The sequence below is a fragment of the Canis lupus genome, chromosome 8 (genome assembly GCF_048164855.1).
Source record: "Canis lupus baileyi chromosome 8, mCanLup2.hap1, whole genome shotgun sequence".
Taxonomy (NCBI): Eukaryota; Metazoa; Chordata; class Mammalia; order Carnivora; family Canidae; genus Canis; species Canis lupus.
In genome coordinates this window covers 18,113,165-18,133,817 of record NC_132845.1, presented here as the reverse complement: position 1 = coordinate 18,133,817, position 20,653 = coordinate 18,113,165, and the positions used below count along the sequence as shown (strand labels likewise).

General features: G+C 37.5%; 1 protein-coding gene across 4 annotated transcripts in view; it reads left to right on the top strand.

The window, feature by feature from the left end:
* KYAT3 (kynurenine aminotransferase 3) overlaps positions 1-6,209 on the top strand; it is a 63,758-nt gene extending 57,549 nt beyond the window's left edge. For all 4 annotated transcript variants that reach the window (XM_072834391.1, XM_072834392.1, XM_072834393.1 and 1 more), the window contains one exon: positions 5,641-6,209. In XM_072834391.1, the coding sequence (XP_072690492.1) occupies positions 5,641-5,703 (63 nt within the window). In that variant the 3' untranslated portion in view covers positions 5,704-6,209. The remainder of the gene's footprint in view (positions 1-5,640) is intronic.
* The last annotated feature ends 14,444 nt before the right edge of the window (positions 6,210-20,653 follow it).

Below are 20,653 nucleotides of genomic sequence, written 5' to 3'. Positions count from 1 at the left end.
ATGTAATTAGAGTACCAAAAAAAGAATGAATGTGGCAGAAAAAGTATTTTAAGAAGTAATGGCTAAAATTTTCTCATATTTCATGAAAAGCAACTTAGAGATCTAAAAGTTAGTGAAAAAAAATTTAAAAAAATAAAAGTTAGTGAACTAAAAAATTAAAAAATTAAAAAAAAATAAAAGTGAACTACAACTATAAAGAAAGCCACACCTAGACACTTTATACTCAAACTGCTGAAAACCAAGGGCAATGGTAAGATCTTGGAAACAGCCAGAAAAAAACTATACCTCACATGCATATGAATTTAGCAACTTCTTATCAGAAAAAAACAGAGACCAGAATACAATGAAATGACATCCTCAAAGGCTGAAATAAAAATATATCAACCCAGAATTCATTTTCCAGGAAAATAGCCTTTATTTATTTTTTTTTTTTTAATTTTTTTTTTTTTAATTTATTTATGATAGTCACACAGAGAGAGAGAGAGAGAGGCAGAGACATAGGCAGAGGGAGAAGCAGTCTCCATGCACCGGGAGCCCGACATGGGATTCGATCCCGGGTCTCCAGGATCACGCCCTGGGCCAAAGGCAGGCGCCAAACCACTGCGCCACCCAGGGATCCCGGAAAATAGCCTTTAAAACTGAAAATGAAATGTAATATTCCTGACAAATGAAAGCTGAGTGAATTGCTTACCATCAGATCTGTACTAAAACAAAAATCTGAATATATGCATTATTGCTATTTTTAAGATATGATTGCTACTGAAGACAGGCTCAACAAGATCCAGAAACTCTTTTTACCAACACATTCATCTATTAAGCTAGTCAGAATGATGTAAACATTGTTTTCAGCTTTGAGAGACAATCTCAAATCTACAAACTCTGGAAGACTGATCCAGAAGACAATAAATATGTTAACAATCTAATAATGTAAACATTTAATTGACTAAAATGTAGAAGAAAGAGTAAGGCCATTAATATCCTCATCTTACAGTGGATCTAGAAATAGAGGTGTATCTTTTGAAGTTATAAGCAGAACTAATAAAAGTAACAAGATTTCCTGTTTTAAAAATCATAAACACAGCCCTTCCCCATTCTCTTCTTGAAAATTATTAAAAACAAGTAGGAGAATGGAAAACAGATTCACAAATTCCCAGTAAATGAAGAAGAGTTGCCAAGTACAATGAAGGTAAAGGGAAGACACCTAGAAAGTCTCTTGTGTCTACATCTTCAAGTTATAAACAGAGCCAGGAGGCAACCTACTCATCTAGAACAATAAGACAGTAAGTATATAAGTACACTGGCAGTGGGAGCTTCTCTAGACTCATTTAGCATCATGCAAGTCAGGATAGAAACATACAGCTATATAATCTAAAACCTATGTGGAGCAGGGTGGAAAGGAGATTCTGGTTGGGTCATAGATTTTCTCATTCACTCCTGTCATTTTTGCTCCAAGCTATGTTAGAGCAATGTGGAGGAGATAGATTAAATTGGAAGTAGCCACTTAAAATTAGCCGAGAGGAAAGTAAAATATATATCCCCTTCTTACCACTGAAATCCACATCAATCTTATTAATTTTACTATGAGCCAGGGAGGATTTCTGCAGTCCTCTAGTGCTACCCTGGCTCCTCCCTTACACATATCTGTAGCTAAGTCTTCAAATCATAAACGAAGTCAGGAGGTGGTATTCATTACCCAAAACAATAGGAACAGTAGGTATACTAGCAGTAGGAGATTACAAAGGTAATTCAATCAAAAATGACTAATGAAAAGGAATCAGCTGTGAATCTATAAAATATACTATTAGGAAAAAAGGAGAAAGGTACAAGGAAAACCAAGTGTCAGAAAGAGAATATTCGGCCAGAAAAATGTGGCTATAAGAGCAAATAAAAATTGATAGTTCAAATCCAAAACCTTTAAATGAGATTAAAGTAGAGATTTAAAAAGTTCAGGGAAGATAATGTCAGATAATATAGGGGCACCTGGGTGGCTCAGTGGTTGAGCATCTGCATTTGGCTCAGGTTGTGAGGTCCTGGGATTGAGTCCTGCATCGGGCTCCCCATGGGGAGCCTGCCTCGCCCTCAGCCTATTTCTCTACCTCTCTCTCTCTCTCTCTCTCTCTCTCTCTCTGTGTGTGTGTGTGTGTGTGTCTCTCATGAATAAATAAATAAAATCTTTAAAAAAAAGAGAGAGAAGATGAAATGGCAACTTGTCAGAGCTCAGGCACAAAACTGAAGGAAAACAATGAAGCTATTGGTAATTGTAGTGACATTGGAAACAGCACAGAGAACAGTGAATACTTCTGTAGGCATGATAAGGAGTAAGAAAAGGGAGCAAAAAAAAAGAGAAGAACAATGATTTTTAAAGTATTAGAAAAATCATAGATGTGGAAGACAAGTGAAATATGTAGAATCCCATGGTGGGGAAACAAATGGAACCTAAAAAGACTTTTATAGCTTTATTTTAAGAATGTTTTCCATTAAAAAAAAAAAAAAAGACAAATCTAGCAATTGAAAGGAAATGACTTGTCTCAGGAAAAAAATTGTCACAGAACAATTAACATTAGAATACATTGGACTTAAAAGATAAAGAATTCTTCGGCATCTGCACAAAAAGACCAAAGCCTTCATGGGGGTAGGGTAAGAGGATCAGTGTGGACACACCCTCTTTACATCAACACTTGATATTGGAAGATAGGAAAGCCATAGCAAGAGGTCTCTAGGGAAAGCTAACATACCTGACTCACCCTCTTGGAAAGGCTAAAAATAAAAGAATGGCAAAACATGCCTAGAAAATGGAAATTGAAAGAAAATAAGTTCAATTTAAGGCAAAATGAGCCAAAACAGCACTTTACAGTAGTTATGGGTAAAATCCTCAGCAACTATCAAATATATGAAAGGATATCCCACTTTAATCATATTACAAGAAATGAAAATTAAAACTGCAACAAAACTGTATGTTATCTATTAGATTGGAAACAACTGAACAACTGAAAAGTTCCATAAGACATTGTTATAGAGAGTGGGGGTATAATTTGTAAAATCTCTTAACAGTGGTTAGTTTGGCCATTCCCATCTAAATGTAAATGTACCTACGTCTTAACACAGAAATTCTACTTCTGGGATCTTTTTCTGTGGATTTACTTGCACATTTTGAATGACTTAAGCTCAAGGATTTTCCATATTTGTAACTCCCTTCTTTGACAGTTGAAGAACCCTGGCTCTCATCATGGAATCACTTCTTTTTTTTTTTGGAATCACTTCTTGAATCACTCCCTCTGTATGGGCCACTCCCCCTCCAGCCACCACCCCTGATGGACATCCTTTACCCCGCTCAGGCTTTGACACTTTGTGCCAGACTGCTACTGCTGTCACCTCTTGCAGAAGTGCCCTCCTCCGATTCTCCAGCACTGCACACCTGGCACTGTCACCCACTGCATGGAATCCTTCACCCCTCATATGCTCTGACACCCTGTGCCAGTCTACATTGGCACATGCCTGCATCATCCTGTCTAGGTTCTAACATCCTGCACGGAGCCACCCTGCCATACAGATGCTGGCTTACCCAGCTTGGATTCCAACATCCTGTTCTAGTCAACACTGCCCCTGCCACCACCAACACCTCATGCCACCCACATCGGAAACCCTCCTTACTCCACTCTGGCTGCAACATCCTGCACCAGGCTGCCAGGGTTCCCCCTGCCTCCATATATGGACACCTGCTTCACTCAGCCCCACCTAATGGCTTTTCGATTACTTCATTCTGTAGAGAGGAAAGAGAAAAGAAGTAGAAAAAGCAGAAGAGAAAAACAAAAGCTTGATTTTCACTGTTTATCTGTCAGTTTAATTTTATACCATGAATATACCTATTCAAAAAGCAAATGGATTTTATTAGTAATTATAACTGAAACATTGAAGGGAGTGGGCATAGTAATGTGAGTGAACAACTTTTCCTCATTCAGAGCAGAGAATTGTGAATTTTGTCTGAAGTCAATAAATAAGGAAATAGAACCAAATGCATTAATTACATCTTGGAGATAACCACTAGAACGAAAACCAGAAGTTGTCATAAAAGGTTGTCTTGGGGTGGTGGGCATAGTGAGAAGGAGTAGGGAGAGGAGGAACAGATGATTCTTATTCTGTGTAAGCTCTTCTATACTTTCTGATTTGTTTCTATAACTATATATTAATTTGATTGTTGTCCTTTTGTAGGTCTGCCCTTTCATTTTTACTTTGAAAAATTCTCTTCACTTGGGATCAGATATTCACTTAAATCTTCATTTAGTACTATTATGTTTTATATTTTTCTGTTTATTTATGTTTTACTTTACCAAAATCTATCTTTATTTTAAAGTCCACAGATCATTAGAGTACCTATCCGAAACTTAATTTAATGAATGATGGCTGTAATTTGCTGAACTTGCCTATTTTCAATTAGGCAAACAAATGCCTAACTAGTAGTACCATTCACCATGATTGTGTGTCAAAGAATTATCTTCATATTTGTAAATGTCATTTTACCAGAGGAGAGACTACAGATTTTAGTGCTTTTAGTGAACTGGCATTTTCAGTAAACTTTTCTGAGCAGCAAGGAAAAAGAATTTTTTCAGAAATCTTAGCATTGGATATAAATGTTGGCGGTAAACACAATCAATAAATATCACACAATTTTTCAAATGGAAAGGATTTCACCCTTATTAATTCCTTTCCTAAAGACATACAAATATCCCAACTGGATATTGAGTCTCAATCCTATAATCTCCCAAGCTTATAGCTGGACATAATGTGGCGTGTCAGGTCATACACAAAAGGGGGTGAGATGAGAGGCAAGAAAGCAAAAATAATAAGTATTGATCCCATCAGCACATCTCTCAGACTCGCTTCCAGCATCATGTCATTTATGAGTCTCGGGTCTTCTTTGGCACTGTGGGTTACTTGGGCTGCTACAATGGTTATTAATAGTAAGAGTGTCCTCACTGGTGGATGTGGTTTTGACTGGGATCAAGTTAAACTGTTTTCAGTCTGAACTGCATTTAACAGTTTGTCGATCATTTTCTTCGTGATGTTTTTTGGCCACATGCCAGTTGATTTGTACATTTCTTTAGTGTCAGGATAGTGGCAATAAATTGGCAGCCAGTATCACAAAACAATATAATGTAGTGATCAGTGTCACACTTCTCAGGCTCCTCTAATATTGAATTCTTAGGTTCATTCACTTTTCCAGCCAGGTAGTAATGGGATATAACATTATAAATAATTAATTAGTTTGTTTTGCTGGGCTCCTTAAAGAGCTTCAGACCTGTGTAGTAGGCCACCAAGGCATGGGAAGATACTACAGATGCCATTTTCCAGTTTCTGTCCATGCTCCTCCAAGAGTTGTGGCTTTATACAGGCAAGGCTTCCAATGACTCATCTGAAGGCATGACTTCCAAATAAACACTCTGGAGTTCATTGCTGCAGAGGCCAAGAACAAGCTAGAGTCCAGCTGGGTCCTCCTCAAGTTATCAGGGGTTGAAGAGCACCCAGTTCCCAAATCACTTCATGACTTTTCCTGATCCATTGACTGGTATATTTTTAATATTTAAGGATTTACTTCTCTTGAATTTATTTGATATGTAATGAGATTATTTCATTTATTTACAGAAAGACAGTACACTGGATGCTGCTGAAGAAATCATTAAGGCATGGACTACACAGAAGTGTTAATAAAAGTCGAGTTTCTATTAGATGACCTAATATGGAATTGTTATTTAGTGCTGCCATCTGCTGGATATGGAAAAACAAATATTTCAGTACAAATGAAGAGTGAACAATTTCAAAATGTTGAACCCACTGGGGTTTTTTCATTTTGTTGTTTTTCAGTTGAAATGGTTGAAAACACCTTCCACTACCATTTTACATCAGGCAATGTAGGATTGTGGATAATAATTATGAGGTGCTGGTTGATGCTTAACCTCTCAGGGCTTCAGTTCCCTCATCATAAAAGGGGAATAAAATATAGCACCCACTTTATGACACCTGGCTGGCTCAGTGGGTAGAGCATATGCAATTCTTGATCTTGGAGTCATGAATTAGAGCCCCATGCTGGACATGGAATCTACTTGAAGTGAAAAAAAATAAAATAAAAAAAAGCACCTACTTTAGATGAAGTTTGTGAGGATAAAATGGATTGATATATGTAAAGCTTCAATAAACACTCAACTTGTTAGCCAGTTCCATTTCTGCACTGTTGTGTAAAAACTCTTAGCCAGTTCCACTCCCTCAACTCCAGGTCCTTGCTTTGTCTATCCACAAGTCTAACCCTCCCCTTTGTTTACCAATGGCTTTGAACTTTGCTCACAATTTTGCTTCTCTTTCCCAAATACTGCCATCATCCAGGGTGACTTCAAGGTACACATGGATTACCTAGGCTTTTGGTACTTTGACCTCACCTTTGGCAATGTTCACCTCCACTCCTCTCTCCACTTCAGCCACCCACCTCCTTGGGTACACCCTGAACCTTTCATCATTTAAGGCTGTGCCACCTATGAGATAATAAATTAGTCATCTCAGACTGTGCCCACTTATCCCTGTAGTATTCTCTGTGTGTGTCCCATTTGTTCTCAAAATATCACTTCATCAAACTCACTATAATTTCAAATCCACTCTTTCTCAAAAAATGGTCTATGGCCCTCTTAGAGCAGAATCATAATCAATCTGTGAGAAGAGATACTGGTCTTCACCCTAGACTTGCTGAAAATAATTTCAGGATCTGGTCCTTCCAAGGTGATTGTTTTACCCACTGAATTTTGATAATCACTGCTCTAGTCCTTGGAACCCTCTATTTTATTCCTACTGGCCCACTTATATTTTCCTTGCCCTGCTTAGATTGCATCATCTATCACTTCAGCCAAGATACTTTTGCTGCCTTGAATAACTTGCCCATTGTTCTATCTCACCCAGCTGGTCAAGAAAAACCCAAAACTCCACCCTGGAATTGAAACTCCATGCTTGCACGGGGCTGCTGAACACTGCTGTCACAAAATGCACAATTGTGCAGCTACCAACAACCATGAATGCACATTATGGACCTTAACTAGATTTAATCCTTCCATGATACCGTAATGAGATTTCTCTACATTTTACCACAGCAGGAATTCCTAATACTCTCCTGTTCTCCACCATAAAAATATCCAACCTCCTTTCTCTTTACACCTTAAAGCCCACCACTACCAGCACAATTAAATCATAGCTAATGACCTCATCTCCCACTTCTGTGAAAAACAAAATGTAAAAACAGATATTACCAGACAGCCCTACCAAATGAGAACCTACCAAAATGCCTATGACCTAGCTGCACCAGCATTCATCCTTAATTCATCTCATCCACGGGGATTCGGGCAGAATGTGGAGGATTGGTAGAAAGGCAGAACCAGGACCTCAAGAGCTAACTACTGCATAGCAGTATAAATCCCATATATAATTTTTAGCCTGTCCACTCTTGCTGGGGATTTGATACAGTTTTTATCAGGGTTTAAGTCTGCTCTTCACAGTCATGGACTTGTCCGGTGCTAATCCTCCCACCTTTTCTCAAAATCTCATTTGGTTCAGTCTGTTCCCCTGTATCTTCAGCCTCTACTGCCTCCCTTCCTCAGCAGTGAGACACGTCCAAATTTTTCTAATATTAGAAAATCCTTGGTGTGTCTGGGTGGCCTAGTAGTTTAAGCATCTACCTTCAGCTGAGGTCATGATCCCAGAGTCCTGGGATCGAGCCCCTACATTGGGCTCCTTGCTCACTGGGGAGCCTGCTTCTCCCTCTCCCTCTGCCTGCTACTACCCCTGCTTGTGCCCTCTCTGTCAAATAAATTAATAATATAAAAAAGTTTTTAAAAATCCTTTCCCTAATGCTATCTACTACTCTATTATCTCTTCCTCTTCAGGGCAAAATTTCTTCCTTCTTTCCTCCTTCCTCCCTCCCCTCTTCCTTCCTTTAACAAATACTCATTGAACTCCTACAATGTACCAGACACGAGTGTATGCACTTAGGATATATCAGTGAATACAAAGATCCCTGCCTTCCAAGGCTTTCCTTCTGACCAGGGGAGGGAGACTAAATCATAAACATAATGAAATATATTGAATGTTTTCTTAGTTTGTTAAATTTTTTATTTTAACTCCAATATAGTTAACATACAATGTTATTAGTTTCAGGTGTACAATATAGCAATTCAACAGTTTTATACATTACTCAGTGCTCATCAGGATGAGTACTCTTAATCCCCTTTACCTATTTCACCCATCCTCCACCCGTCTCTCTGGTAACCATCCATTTGTTCTCTATTGTTAAGAGTGTTTCTTGGTTTGTTTCTCTTTTTTCCCTGTCTTGTTTTGTTTCTTAAATTCCACATATGAGTAAAATCATATGATATTTGTCTTTTTCTGACATTTCACTCAGCATTGTACTCTCTTGTTCATCCATGTCATTGCAGATGACAAGATTTCATTATTTTTTATAGCTGAGTAATATTCTATCTTCTTTATTCAATCATCTATAATGGATACTTAGGCTGCTTCCCTAGTTTGGCTATTATAAATAATGCTGCTGTAAACATATCCAGTAAACATATATCCTTTCAGATTAGTGTTTTTGTATTCTTTGAGTAAATACCCAGTAGTGTGATTACTGGAGCATAGAGTAGTTCTACTTTTAATTTTTTGAGGAAACTCTATACTATTTTCTACAGTGACTGCATCAGTTTGCATTTCCATCAACAGTGCACAAAGGTTACTTTTTCCCCACATCCTCACCAACACTTGTGTTTTTTGTGTTAGCCATTCTGACAGGCAATATCTCATTGTGGTTTTGATTTGCATTTCCCTGATGATAAGTGCTATTGAGCATCTTTTCATGTGTCTGTTGGCCATCTGAATGTATTCTTTGGAGAAATGTCTGTTCATGTCTTTTGCTTATTTTTAATTAGATTATTTGGTTTTTGGGTGTTGAGTTGTAGCAGTTCTTTATATATTTTGGTTGCTAACCTTTTGTCAGATATGTCATTTGCAAATATCTTCTCCCATTTAGTAGGATGACTTTTAGTTTGGTGATTGTTTCCTTCGCTGTGCAAAAGCCTTTTCTTTTGATGTAGTCCCAGTACTTTATTTTTGCTATTTCCTTTGTCTCAGGAGACCTATCTAGAAAAATGTTGCTATGGGCCATATCCAAGAAATTACTGCCTGTGCTCTCTTCTAGAGTTTTTATGGTTTCAGGTATCATATTTAGGCCTTTAATCCATTTTGAGCTTATTTTTATGTATAGTGTAAGAAAGTGGTCCAGTTTCATTCTTTTGCATATCAGTTTTCCCAACTCCATTTGTTAAATAGACGTTCTTTTTCCCATTGCGCATACTTGCCTCTCTTGTTGAAGATTAATTGACCATAATATCATGGATTTGTTTCTGGGCTTTCTATCCTGTTCCATAAATCTGTGTGTCTGTCTTTATGCCAGGACCATATAGTTTTGATTATTATAGATCTGTAGTATAACTTGAAATATGAAATTATGATACTTCCAATCTGTTTTCCTTTTTCAAGATTATTTTGGCTATTTGGAGTCTTTTGTAGTTCCATACAAATTTTAGGATTATTTATTCTAGTATTGTGAAAAATGTTCTTGGTGCTTTGATAGGGATTGCGTTAAATCTATAGATTCCTTTAGGCAGTATGGACATTTTAATGATATTTGTTCTTCCAATTCATGAGCATGGGTATCTCTCCATTTGTGTTGTCTTCATTTTCTTTCATCAATGTTTTGTAGTTTTCAGAGTACAGGTCTTTCTCCTCATTGTTTGATTTTATTCCTAGATTTTTTATCCTTTTTGATTCAATTGCAAATGGGGTTGCTTTCCTAATTTCTCTTCCTGTTGCTTCATTAGTAATGTATAGAAATGCAACAGATTTCTGTATGTTGATTTTGTGTCCTGCAATCTTACCAAATGCTAAACTTATATATGGAAATTGTATGAAGAAAAGAAGTAGAGCAGGACAGAGGAAAATGAAAGTGTTAGGGAAGCAATTTGGAATGTTAAGCACTTGGTCAGGTAGGTCTCAAGGAGAGGACATGGAGACAGACTTAGAAGAGAGGAGGGAGGGAGCCTCATGGAGAACTTGGGGAGGAACATTGTAGCCAGAAGGAATAGTAATGCAAAGACTGTCACACGAAGGTGTACTTAGCATGTTTGATGAGTACCAAGAGTCTGTTGTGGCTGGATGTAATAATCAAGGTACAAACTAGCAAGCATGAGGTCAGAAAGTAACACAGTATAAGGATAGTGTTAGGATAACAGTTTTTTTTTTTTTAAGATTTTATTTATTTATTCATGAGAGACACAGAGAGAAGGCAGAGACATAGGCAGGGGGAGAAATAGGCTCCTCCCAGGAGGAGTATACACACACACACACACACACACACACACGCACTGGCTCTATTTTTCCGGAGAATTCTGACTGATACAGGTGGATCAGCAAAAATATGATAAGTTGTCTATAAATTCCCAAAGTTTAGTGAGAAGTCATTCAGTGACATCATGCCATATGATAGTAAGAGATATGGACTTTGTAGAGTAAGCAGTGATGAATTTAAGCAGATTTTTATGGAAGAAAGGAAGTATGGAAAAAAGTATGGGTTGGTTAACCGAAGGCCAGTTATATATCCTCCTTCTCCTCTGACCACCTGTACATGGAGGCTAAAAAGCCAAACTTCCAATTTCTCAGCTTCCCTTACAACTAATCAAAAGTGCCTGAAAAGAGCTTCCCTTCATGGAAAAACATAAAGGGCAAAGTCATCCTGAGACTTTTTGTCTTCTTTGTCCTCTTCACCCTTCTACCTTCTTCCTGCCTGGAAAGTCAAAGTAAAGTCTGGAGGCACTGCAGCCATACTGCATTCATGCAGCAACTGGCATGAGAGTCAAGGACCACATGATAAGGATAGAAGAGCAGAAAGATAGGAAGAGACTGGGACCCTGGACTCAATTTGGAGCCACTGTACCTACTCCCAGACTTTGTACTGAATGAAACAAAATAAACCTCAAAGCCACTATATTAAGGTTTTCTATTATTTACAGATGAATGTATTCCTACTTGATGTAGAGAATATAGCACAAAAATCACATTTTTCTTCTGGAAGATAAACTGATGAAAATTCCTTTAGGCAGAAAGAGATACTGATCAGAAAGCTCTTGCTCCTGCAGGAAAAGATGGTGAGAGCCTGAAGAATCCTTCAGTACCAGAGAAAGGCAAATAATCACAAATCTTTGTCAAATTTGTGAATTTTCCCCATCATTCTTATGATGAAAACAATTATATACTACATAATTACCAAATATTTAAATCAAAAATTATTCCCAAATAAAGCAAGAGTCTCCTTGGTCTCAGTTGGATAAACCCAAGGGTGAAACAAAACAAAACAAAAACCTCAACTATGTTCTTGAGACATGAGAATTGGATTTTATTGCTGCTCTGAGAATACATCTAATTACTCAATCATGCCAATTAAATAGGAAGTTCACCTGCTGACAAACAGCCATCCTGGGATATAACAGAATAAATTGTAGAAATAATTGAATTTTCTAATCAATATTAACTTCATCATATTACACAGCTGCTACTTTCCTTTACATTTGGATACAGCATTTTTTCCCTATAATATGTAAAACTTCATTTGTAGCAAAATCTCAGGGTTAAAAAGATGAATAATAATTTTGTCCTCTTGTCAATGAGAGTGGTTATACTGTCTGAAGCATTATTTTCACTCTTATCCTTCTCATTAGTTACCATTAAAAGTATAAACACCATATTTTAAGCTGAAACTATACAGCTGTATCTTGTAACACCACAACTCAATTTTGTGTGTGGGTTTCTGAAATGACTTATTATAACATCACTTTTATAATTATTCTTGGAGCATTCTGCCCCAATGAGGGGCTCAAACTCCTAACCCCAAGATCAAGAGTCGAACGCTCTACCAACTGAGCCAGCCAGGCACCTCCAGATTAGGTCCGTTGTACCAGAATCCCTTCTGCCTAGAATATTTTCCCCTGATGTCCACCTAGCTACCTCAAATCTTTACTCAAATGTCACTTCAGGAGAACTTAGCTGACCATATTTAAAATTGTAAGCCCTGCCCCTCCCATCCCCTTTCCCTGACTTATTTTTCTCCTTAGCACTTAGCATCATGGAACTTACACTATGTTTCTCTTATTTAATTTATCATCTATGTCCTCCCGTAATATACCTTCCATGAGGCCAGGGATTTTTTTTAATGTTCTGTTCACTGCGATATCTTCAGCACCTAAAGCAGAGCCTGGCATATGGTAGGCACTCAACAAAAATTTGAATTTCTGCAAATGGAATCTGACCTTCAGAACACATTGGTTCTTTGTTGTTGTTTTGTCTTCAACCATTGGCTCTCTCTTTGACTCATGTCTTTCACTTATGAATGATTTCTTGAAGTAACAAAGATTGTTTCTAAAACTGCAGATATGACTGGCATGTCTCAGAGTCTTCTTGGTTTCTGAATCATTTGTGTTGAGGGATCCAGCTAATCAGTAATGGACTTGGTCTAATCTCTGGAAGCCCAATCCCAAAATACAGAACCCAAAGTTGCAATTGGCTTCTGGCCCCAAGATAATTAGTGGTCTGCAAACATTTTTAAGCCATGTGGTGCATATATACACATGCAAATACACACACATGCACACACATAAGCTTGAAATTACATGCTATCTCCCTTTTGCCTGGCAAATAAATATTTCTCTTTTTTAAAGATTATTTATTTATTTGACAGAGAGAGAGAGAGAAAGCACAAGTAGGGGAGCAGCAGGCAGAGGGAGAGGGAGAAGCAGCTTCTCCAGTGAGCAAGAAGCCCAATGCAGGGCTCAATCACAGAACCCCAGGATGGTGACCTGAGCTGAAGGCAGATTCTTTTTTTTTTTTTTTTTTTTTTTTTTTGAAGGCAGATTCTTAACTGACTGAGCCTCCCAGTGCCCTGCAAATAAATATTTCTAATCAAGGTTTGCTTTTCTGTCTAGAATGATACTGAAAGGTTATCTCTGCCCCTACTCTCCAAACATGGGAAAATAAACACTTAAATCAGTGCAATATTTCTAGAAGGCAATTTCACAATACCTAGCAAAACATTTCAAGCATGCCTTTCAGAGCCGTGATTCTACCACTAGGTATCGATGCTCTTTTTTTCCCATTAACGTTTTTAAATTTAAATTCAAGTTGGGTAACATATAGTGTAGTTTTGGTTTCTGGAATAGAATTTAGTGATTCATCACTTACATATAACATCCACTGTTCATCCTAACAAGTGCCCTCCTTAATACCCACACCCATTTAGCCCCTCCCCCCCATCTCATCCCCAGCTCCCCCACCAGAAACCCTCAGTTTGTTCTCCCAACTATGGAGTCTCTTATGGCTTTCCTCCCTCTCTGTTTTTTTTTTTTTTTTTTTTTTTTTTTTTTTTTTTTTTCTCTCTGTTTTTATCTTATTTTTAAAAAGTGTTTTATTTGGGGCACCTGGGTGGCTCAGTGGTTGAGCATCTGCCTTCAGCTCAGGTCATGATCCAGGGCTCCTGGGATCGAGTCCTATATCAGGCTCCTTGTGGAGTGCCTGCTTTTCCCTCTTCCTATGTCTCTGCCTCTCTGTGTGTGTGTCTCTCATGAATAAATAAATAAAATCTTTTTTAAAAGATTTTATTTATTTATTTATTTATTTATTTATTTATTTATTTATTTATTTTAGAGAGAGATGGATGCGGGGAAAGGGAGAAATAGACTTCCTATTGAGTGGGGAGCCCAATGAGTCTCAATCCCAGGACACTGAGATCATGGCCTGAGCTAAAGGCAGGTGCTTAACCAACTGAGCCACCCAGGCACTCCTGTTTTTATCTTATTTTATTTTTCCTTCCCTCTCCTTATGTTCATCTGTTTTGTTTCTTAAGTCCCACATGAGTAAAATCTTATGATATTTGTGTTTCTCTGACTGACTTGTTTCACTTAGCATCATACTTTCTAGTTCCATCCACGTTGCTGCAAATGGTAAGATTTCCTTCTTTTTGATGGCTGAGTAATATTCCAGTGTGTGTGTGTGTGTGTGTGTGTGTGTGTGTGTGTGTGTGTGTGTCTGTGTCTGTGTACAAACACCTTCTTTATCCATTCATCTGTCAATGGACATCTGGACTCCTTTCTAGTTTGGCTATTGTGGACATTGCTGCTATAAACATTGGGGTGCATGGACCCCTTTGACTCCTTTGGATAAATACTAAGTAGTGCAATTGCTGGGTCACAGGCTGGTTCTATTTTTAACTTTTTTAAGGAACTTCCATACTGCTTTTTACAGTGGTTGTACCAGTCTGCACTCCTACCAGCAGTGCAAAAGGGTTCCCCTTTCTCCACATCCTTGCCAACATCTGTTGTTTACTGAGTTGCTAATTTTAGTCATTCTGACAGGTGTGAGGTGATATTTCACTGTGGCTTTGATTTGTACTTCCGGATAATAAGTGATATTGAGCATTTTTTCTTTGTCCGTTGGCCATTTGGGGAAATGTCTGTTCATGTCCTCTGCCCACTTCTTGACTGGATTATTTATTTTTTAGGTGTTGATTTTGATGAGTTCTTTATAGATTCTTAATGCTAACCCTTTATCCAATATGTCATTTGCAAATATCTTGTCCTATCTGTTGGTTTCCTTTTAGTTTTATTGTTTTTTTTCACTGTACAGAAGCTTTTAATCTTGATGAAGTCCCAATAGTTCATTTTTGCTTTTGTTACCCTTGCCTCCAGCGATGTGTCTAGTAAGAAGTTGCTATAGCTGGGATACCTGGGTGGCTCAGTGTTTGAGCATCTGCCTTTGACTCAGGTTGTGGTCCCGGTGTCCTGGGATCAAGTCTGGTATCAGGCTCCTTGTGGGGAGCCTGCTTCTCCCTCCGCCTATGTCTCTGCCTCTCTCTGTGTGGGTCTCTCATGAATAAATAAATAAAAGTCAAAAAAAAAAAAAAAAAAAGAAGTTGCTGCAGCCAAGGCCAAAGAGGTTGCTGCCTATGTTCTCCTCTAGGATTTTGATGGTTTCCTGCCTTACATTTAGGTCTTTTATCCATTTTGACTTTTATTTTGTGTATGGTATAAGAAAGCTGTTCTTTTTCACCATACTTTGGCTATTCAAGGTCTTTTCTGGTTCTATACAAACTTCAGGATTGTTTGTTCCAGCTCTGTGAAAAATGATGGTATTATTTTGATTAGGATTGCATTGAATGTGTAGATTGCTTTGGGTAGTATAAACATCTCAACAATATTTGGTCTTCTAATCTATGGGCATGGAATGTTTTTCCATTTCTTTATGTCTTCTTCAATTTCTTTCATAAGTGTTCTATAGTTTTCAGTGTAAAGCTCTTTCTTTTATTTTTTATTTTTATTATTTTTTACTTTTTTAATATTTTATTTATTCATGATTGAGAGAGAGAGAGAGAGAGAGAGAGAGAGAGACAGGCAGAGGGAGAAGCAGGCTCCATGCAGGGGATGTGGGACTCGATTCCGGGACCCCAGGACCACGACCCGGGCCAAAGGCGCTAAACCACTGAGCCACCCAGGGATCCCCAAGCTCTTTCTTTTTTAAAGATTTTTAAAAATTTATTTTTTCATGAAAGACACAGAAAGAGAGAGGCAGAGACATAGGCAGAGGGAGAAGCAGGCTCCTCGCAGGGAACCCGATGTGGGACTCGATCCCCAGACCTCGGATCACATCCAGAGCTGAAGGCAGATGCCCAAATGCTGAGCCACCCAGGCATCCCTAGTGTACAGATCTTTCACCTTTGGTTAGGTTTATTCCTAGGTATCTTATGGTTTTAGGTGTAATTGTAAATGGGATGAATTCCTTAATTTCTCCTTCTGCTTTATTATTGGTGTATAGAAATAAAACAGATTTCTGTATGTTGATTTTATATATTGCAACTTTTCTGAATTCATTTATCAGTTCTAGTAATTTTTTGGTGGAGTCTTTTGGGTTTTCTACATCATGTTGTGTGCAAAGAGTGAAAGTTTGATTTCCTCCTTGCGGATTTGGATGACTTTTATTTCTTTTGGTCTGATTGCTATGGCTAGGACTTCCAGTGTTATGTTGAACAACAGTGTTATGATCGGACATCCTTTCATGTCCGTGATCTTAGGGAAAAAGCTCTCAGTTTTTCCCCATTGAGACTGAGTCTTTTGTATATGGCCTTTATGATGTTGAGGTATGTTCCTCCTGTCCCCACTTTTTGAGGGTTTTTTTTTTTAAGATTTTATTTATTTATGATAGATAGAGAAAGAGAGAGAGAGAGGCAGAGACACAGGCGGAGGGAGAAGCAGGCTCCATGCCAGGAGCCTGACACGGGACTCGATCCAGGGACTCCAGGATCGCACCCTGGGCCAAAGGCAGGCGCCAAACCGCTGAGCCACCCAGGAATCCCTTTTTGAGGGTTCTTAATCAAGAAAGGATGCTATATTTTCTCAAATGCTTTTTCTGCAATTATTGAGAGGATCATATGGTTCTTTTCTTTTATTAATGTGGTGTATCACATTAATTTGTGTATGGTGTCAGAAAGTTGTTTAGTTTCATTCTTCTGCGTGTTGCTATTTTGGGCTTTCTACATCATATTGTGTGCAAAAAGTGAAAGTTTTGCGGATACTGAACCACCCCTGAAGCCCAGGAATAAATCCCACTTGATCGTGGTGAATAAGCCTTTTAATGTACCATTGGATTCTATTGGCTAGTATCTTGTTGAGAATATTTGCATCCATGTTCATCAGGGATATTGCTCTATAATTCTCTGTTCTTAGTGGGATCTTTGTCTGGTTTCGGAATCAAGGTAATGCTAGCCTCGTAGAAGGAGTTTGGAAGTTTTCCATCTATTTCTATTTTTAGGACCAGCTTCAGAAGAATAGGTATTTTGGGGCACCTGGGTGGCTCAGTGGTTGAGTTTCTGCCTTTGGCTCGGGTCATGATCCTGGGGTCCCAGAATAGAGTCCCACATTGGGATCCCCACAGGGAGCCTGCTTCTCCCTCTGCCTATGTCTCTGCCTCTCTATGTCTCTCATGAATAAATAAATAAAATCTTTTTAAAAAGTAATAGGTATTTTATGCTCTTTTAACATGTAAACATTCACTCATGAACAAGAATGTTCATGACAACATTGTTTATAATACCAAAAAAACCTGGAAAGAACCAATTCCTCCATTATTGGTGGTGTATTTAAATAAATTATGATATCTTGTCAAAGAATGCATTTCATTTATGTCACTTGAAAAATAACTAATAGACTACTGAATATGATCTGTTTGTACAAAAAAACCAAAAACACATAAGTAGATTAATATGCCTCGGCTACAATATGGGTACATTTACATGAATCTGAATGTGCAAATTAGATATTGGAACATGTAAAATTTTTAACACAGTTTTTCTTGTGCTCAGAATTTTAAATACTTTTAATTTCCCCAAATTAAAAAATGTGTTTAATATTTTAAACAGGCCCAGTGCTTATGCAATTGCAATATGGCAGTGTCAACTGAGCTGTAAACAGCGCCATCATTTGACCAAAGTGCTGAAGTGGCAGGGAGTTTGGGAAGTCTAAGGAAGTGAATGGCCACCAGTGTGTTACGGTGCCCCCCTCCCTGCTTTAGACTTCACATTTTGTTCAGGATATGGGAGTAGGTGTCTACAGTGTTTGGCAATTGATCTTTAGAAGTCACATAATCTTTCTCTTTCTTTGATTTCATAATTAGGATTTACAATTAATGAAAAAGTAAATTTCCATTAATAGATCCAAATACTTTTGAGTTCTAAAAAAAGTACTTAAAAATATGATCACAGTGTAGTTTAGTAGTTTGAAAGCAAACCATACCTAAATTCTTATTAACTTAACTTTAGCTCTTGTCGAAGTGTAGCTAATATGTTACCCTGGAACAATTTTATGAAAATTTGGAAGAATCAAACAAGTCTAGTTATTTTAGATGTAGAGACTTGTGACCATTTAGTTTGGTGGGAAATTCTCAGGATTTCTATTGTAAAATCAAACTCATGACCTTGGGCTTGTGGGGAAGGTTTTTTTTTTTTTTTTTTAACATTAGTTTCCACATAACAGGAAAGAAAGCAGAAAGATATAACCAATCCCTCATTTGCAAAATAGGCAATAACGTAAGAGTATGGCAAGAGTTTAACTGGACTGAAAGAGTAAAGATGAAAAAAAAAAAAAAGAGTAAAGATGATAATCCACAGACCTGCAAAAAGTGAGCATTTGATGAGAGTTTCCATAGTTAGCCTCAATGTTCAGAACAGATAAATGCAAAAAGCGGCATGGGCCTGTTATGCAGCTTTTATACTGCATCTTGATGCAAATGTCATAAAATAAAGTAATTAAAACAATGGAAGATGTCTAACCCATTGCGAGCTTTGTCATTTTAATTAAGAAGCTACATTCAAATTTATTTTGGTTTTGCTTTAACTTGAAAAAAAGCCACCCCAAGTAAAAGTATTCTGTATAACCGATGATGTACCAAACATCACCTCTATTAAGCTCTATTTGGGAATTGGTTATCTTACTGTCACACTCATTAAGAGACTTGGTTTAGCAGTGAGTACACTGTTAGTACACAGATAATCATAATACCAGTAGTAATAGCAGGGACTCTTGTGATGTTTAAACATAAGGCACTGAGCAGTCTACACATTTTGACTAAGATCACTGGTATAACAGTGGGTAGCAAATGCTTTACTTTCCAAGTGTGGGTTAGGGTCTTCTTATCTTATTAATGTGAAAGAGAAAAATAGAAAAATGCTAGGTAGGAAAGGTCAGAAAATAGCTAGAGTGAGCTGGTATAATAGATAGTTTTGTAGAAGGAAGAAAGCATGAAGGAAGCAAAAAAAAAAAAAAAAAAGAAAAAGCTACAATTGGGAAAACCCTCTTGGTAAACCTCACTAATTTGATCTAATTATTGTGAAGAACAGTCAGAATAATGATATTTTAAATATATTATTTCATTCATTCAACCAATAACTCACACAAACCAACATATACTGGATGTCTTCTTTGTGCAAAGGATTAGTCACAAGGTCGGAGGAAAATTATGATGACTCAGCCCTCGGTGAGCTCACTGCAGCTTCCTTCCAGGCATCTGAAATAACAGAATCAGCTGTGGCCAAGCATTGCTTAGAACAGATCCTTGGTATATACATTGGTTTACCACTTGAAAAAAAGACTTAAGGGACCTTCTGTATATTGTTTCCTATTTCAAAGATAAAGATTGCTTCCTGTTTTATAGTATTATTACCAAAGCTACAATTTTCCTATTTGTAGCATTTATCTTGCTTCCAATCTTATATTATCATAAATAACATTGCAACGGACATCTTCATGAACACAGTGTCTCATATTTTAGATTATTTCCTTACTCTGGTTCTCAGAAGTGGGATTACTGGCTCAAGAGGCTTTAACCACTAAATCATTCTTGGGGTAATGCCAGATTGCTTTCTAAAAGGTTGTATCAATTTATAATAGTGAGCAATGCATGACAGTAATGAAAGGCACAATTTTATATTCTCATCATGTAGTCATCCTTCATAATTAATACTTTCAGAGTTTTCATTTAATATTCAAATCGCATGAGGTTCTTTGAAAATAGGTACAATTTTATTTTATTTTATTTTATTTTATTTTATTTTATTTTATTTTATTTTATTTTAAGATTTTGTTTATTTATTCATGAGACACACAGAGAGAGAGGCAGAGACATAGACAGAGGGAGAAGCAGGCTTCCCACAAGGAGCCTGATGCAGGACTCAATCCTAGGACTTCGGAATCATGACCTGAGTTAAAGGCAGACACTCAACCACTGAGCCACCCAGGTGCCCAGATACTTATTTTACACAATAAGATTTTTAGCATGTGATTTTCATGGAAACAGCAAATATCTAATGTAAAAAATTTAGTCTGTAAGAAAGTGTCAGTCACAGGTCCCATGAATATGAACATTTTTTTTTTTTTTTTTTTTTTATGATAGTCACAGAGAGAGAGAGAGGCAGAGACACAGGCAGAGGGAGAAGCAGGCTCCATGCACCGGGAGCCCGACGTGGGACTCCATCCCGGGTCTCCAGGATCGCGCCCTGGGCCAAAGGCAGGCGCCAACCCGCTGCACCACCCAGGGATCCCTGAACATGTTTTATGTTCTCATTTTCCCCCATAGTTCATCAGGGCACTCAAAAAACCAAAGTTTAGAGAACTTTAGAGATAAATCTTATCTAAAAACACATTTTTAGGAAATTATAATCTCATATATCATTCAATTTCCCCTTATTTTTCATTGTAAAATTAGAAAGTTGGTATTTTAGGAGCAACATTAGTTTTAAGACAGAATAAAACAGCACTTAACAGGACAGCATAACTTTTGATGCTTAATGCCAAATGATATCTTTTTGGAAAAATATTAATTTTAAGAGTCATTAGGCTATTAATATGAATCTTTTAAAGTTCTTTTGTTCTGTTTTGCTTTTATCAGAGTAAGTTAGAAGTTTAAAAGAAAGTTACTGCTCACTGAACATTGAATTAGAAAATAAATTAATTTCTAGGAATCTTCCTCCCTGATC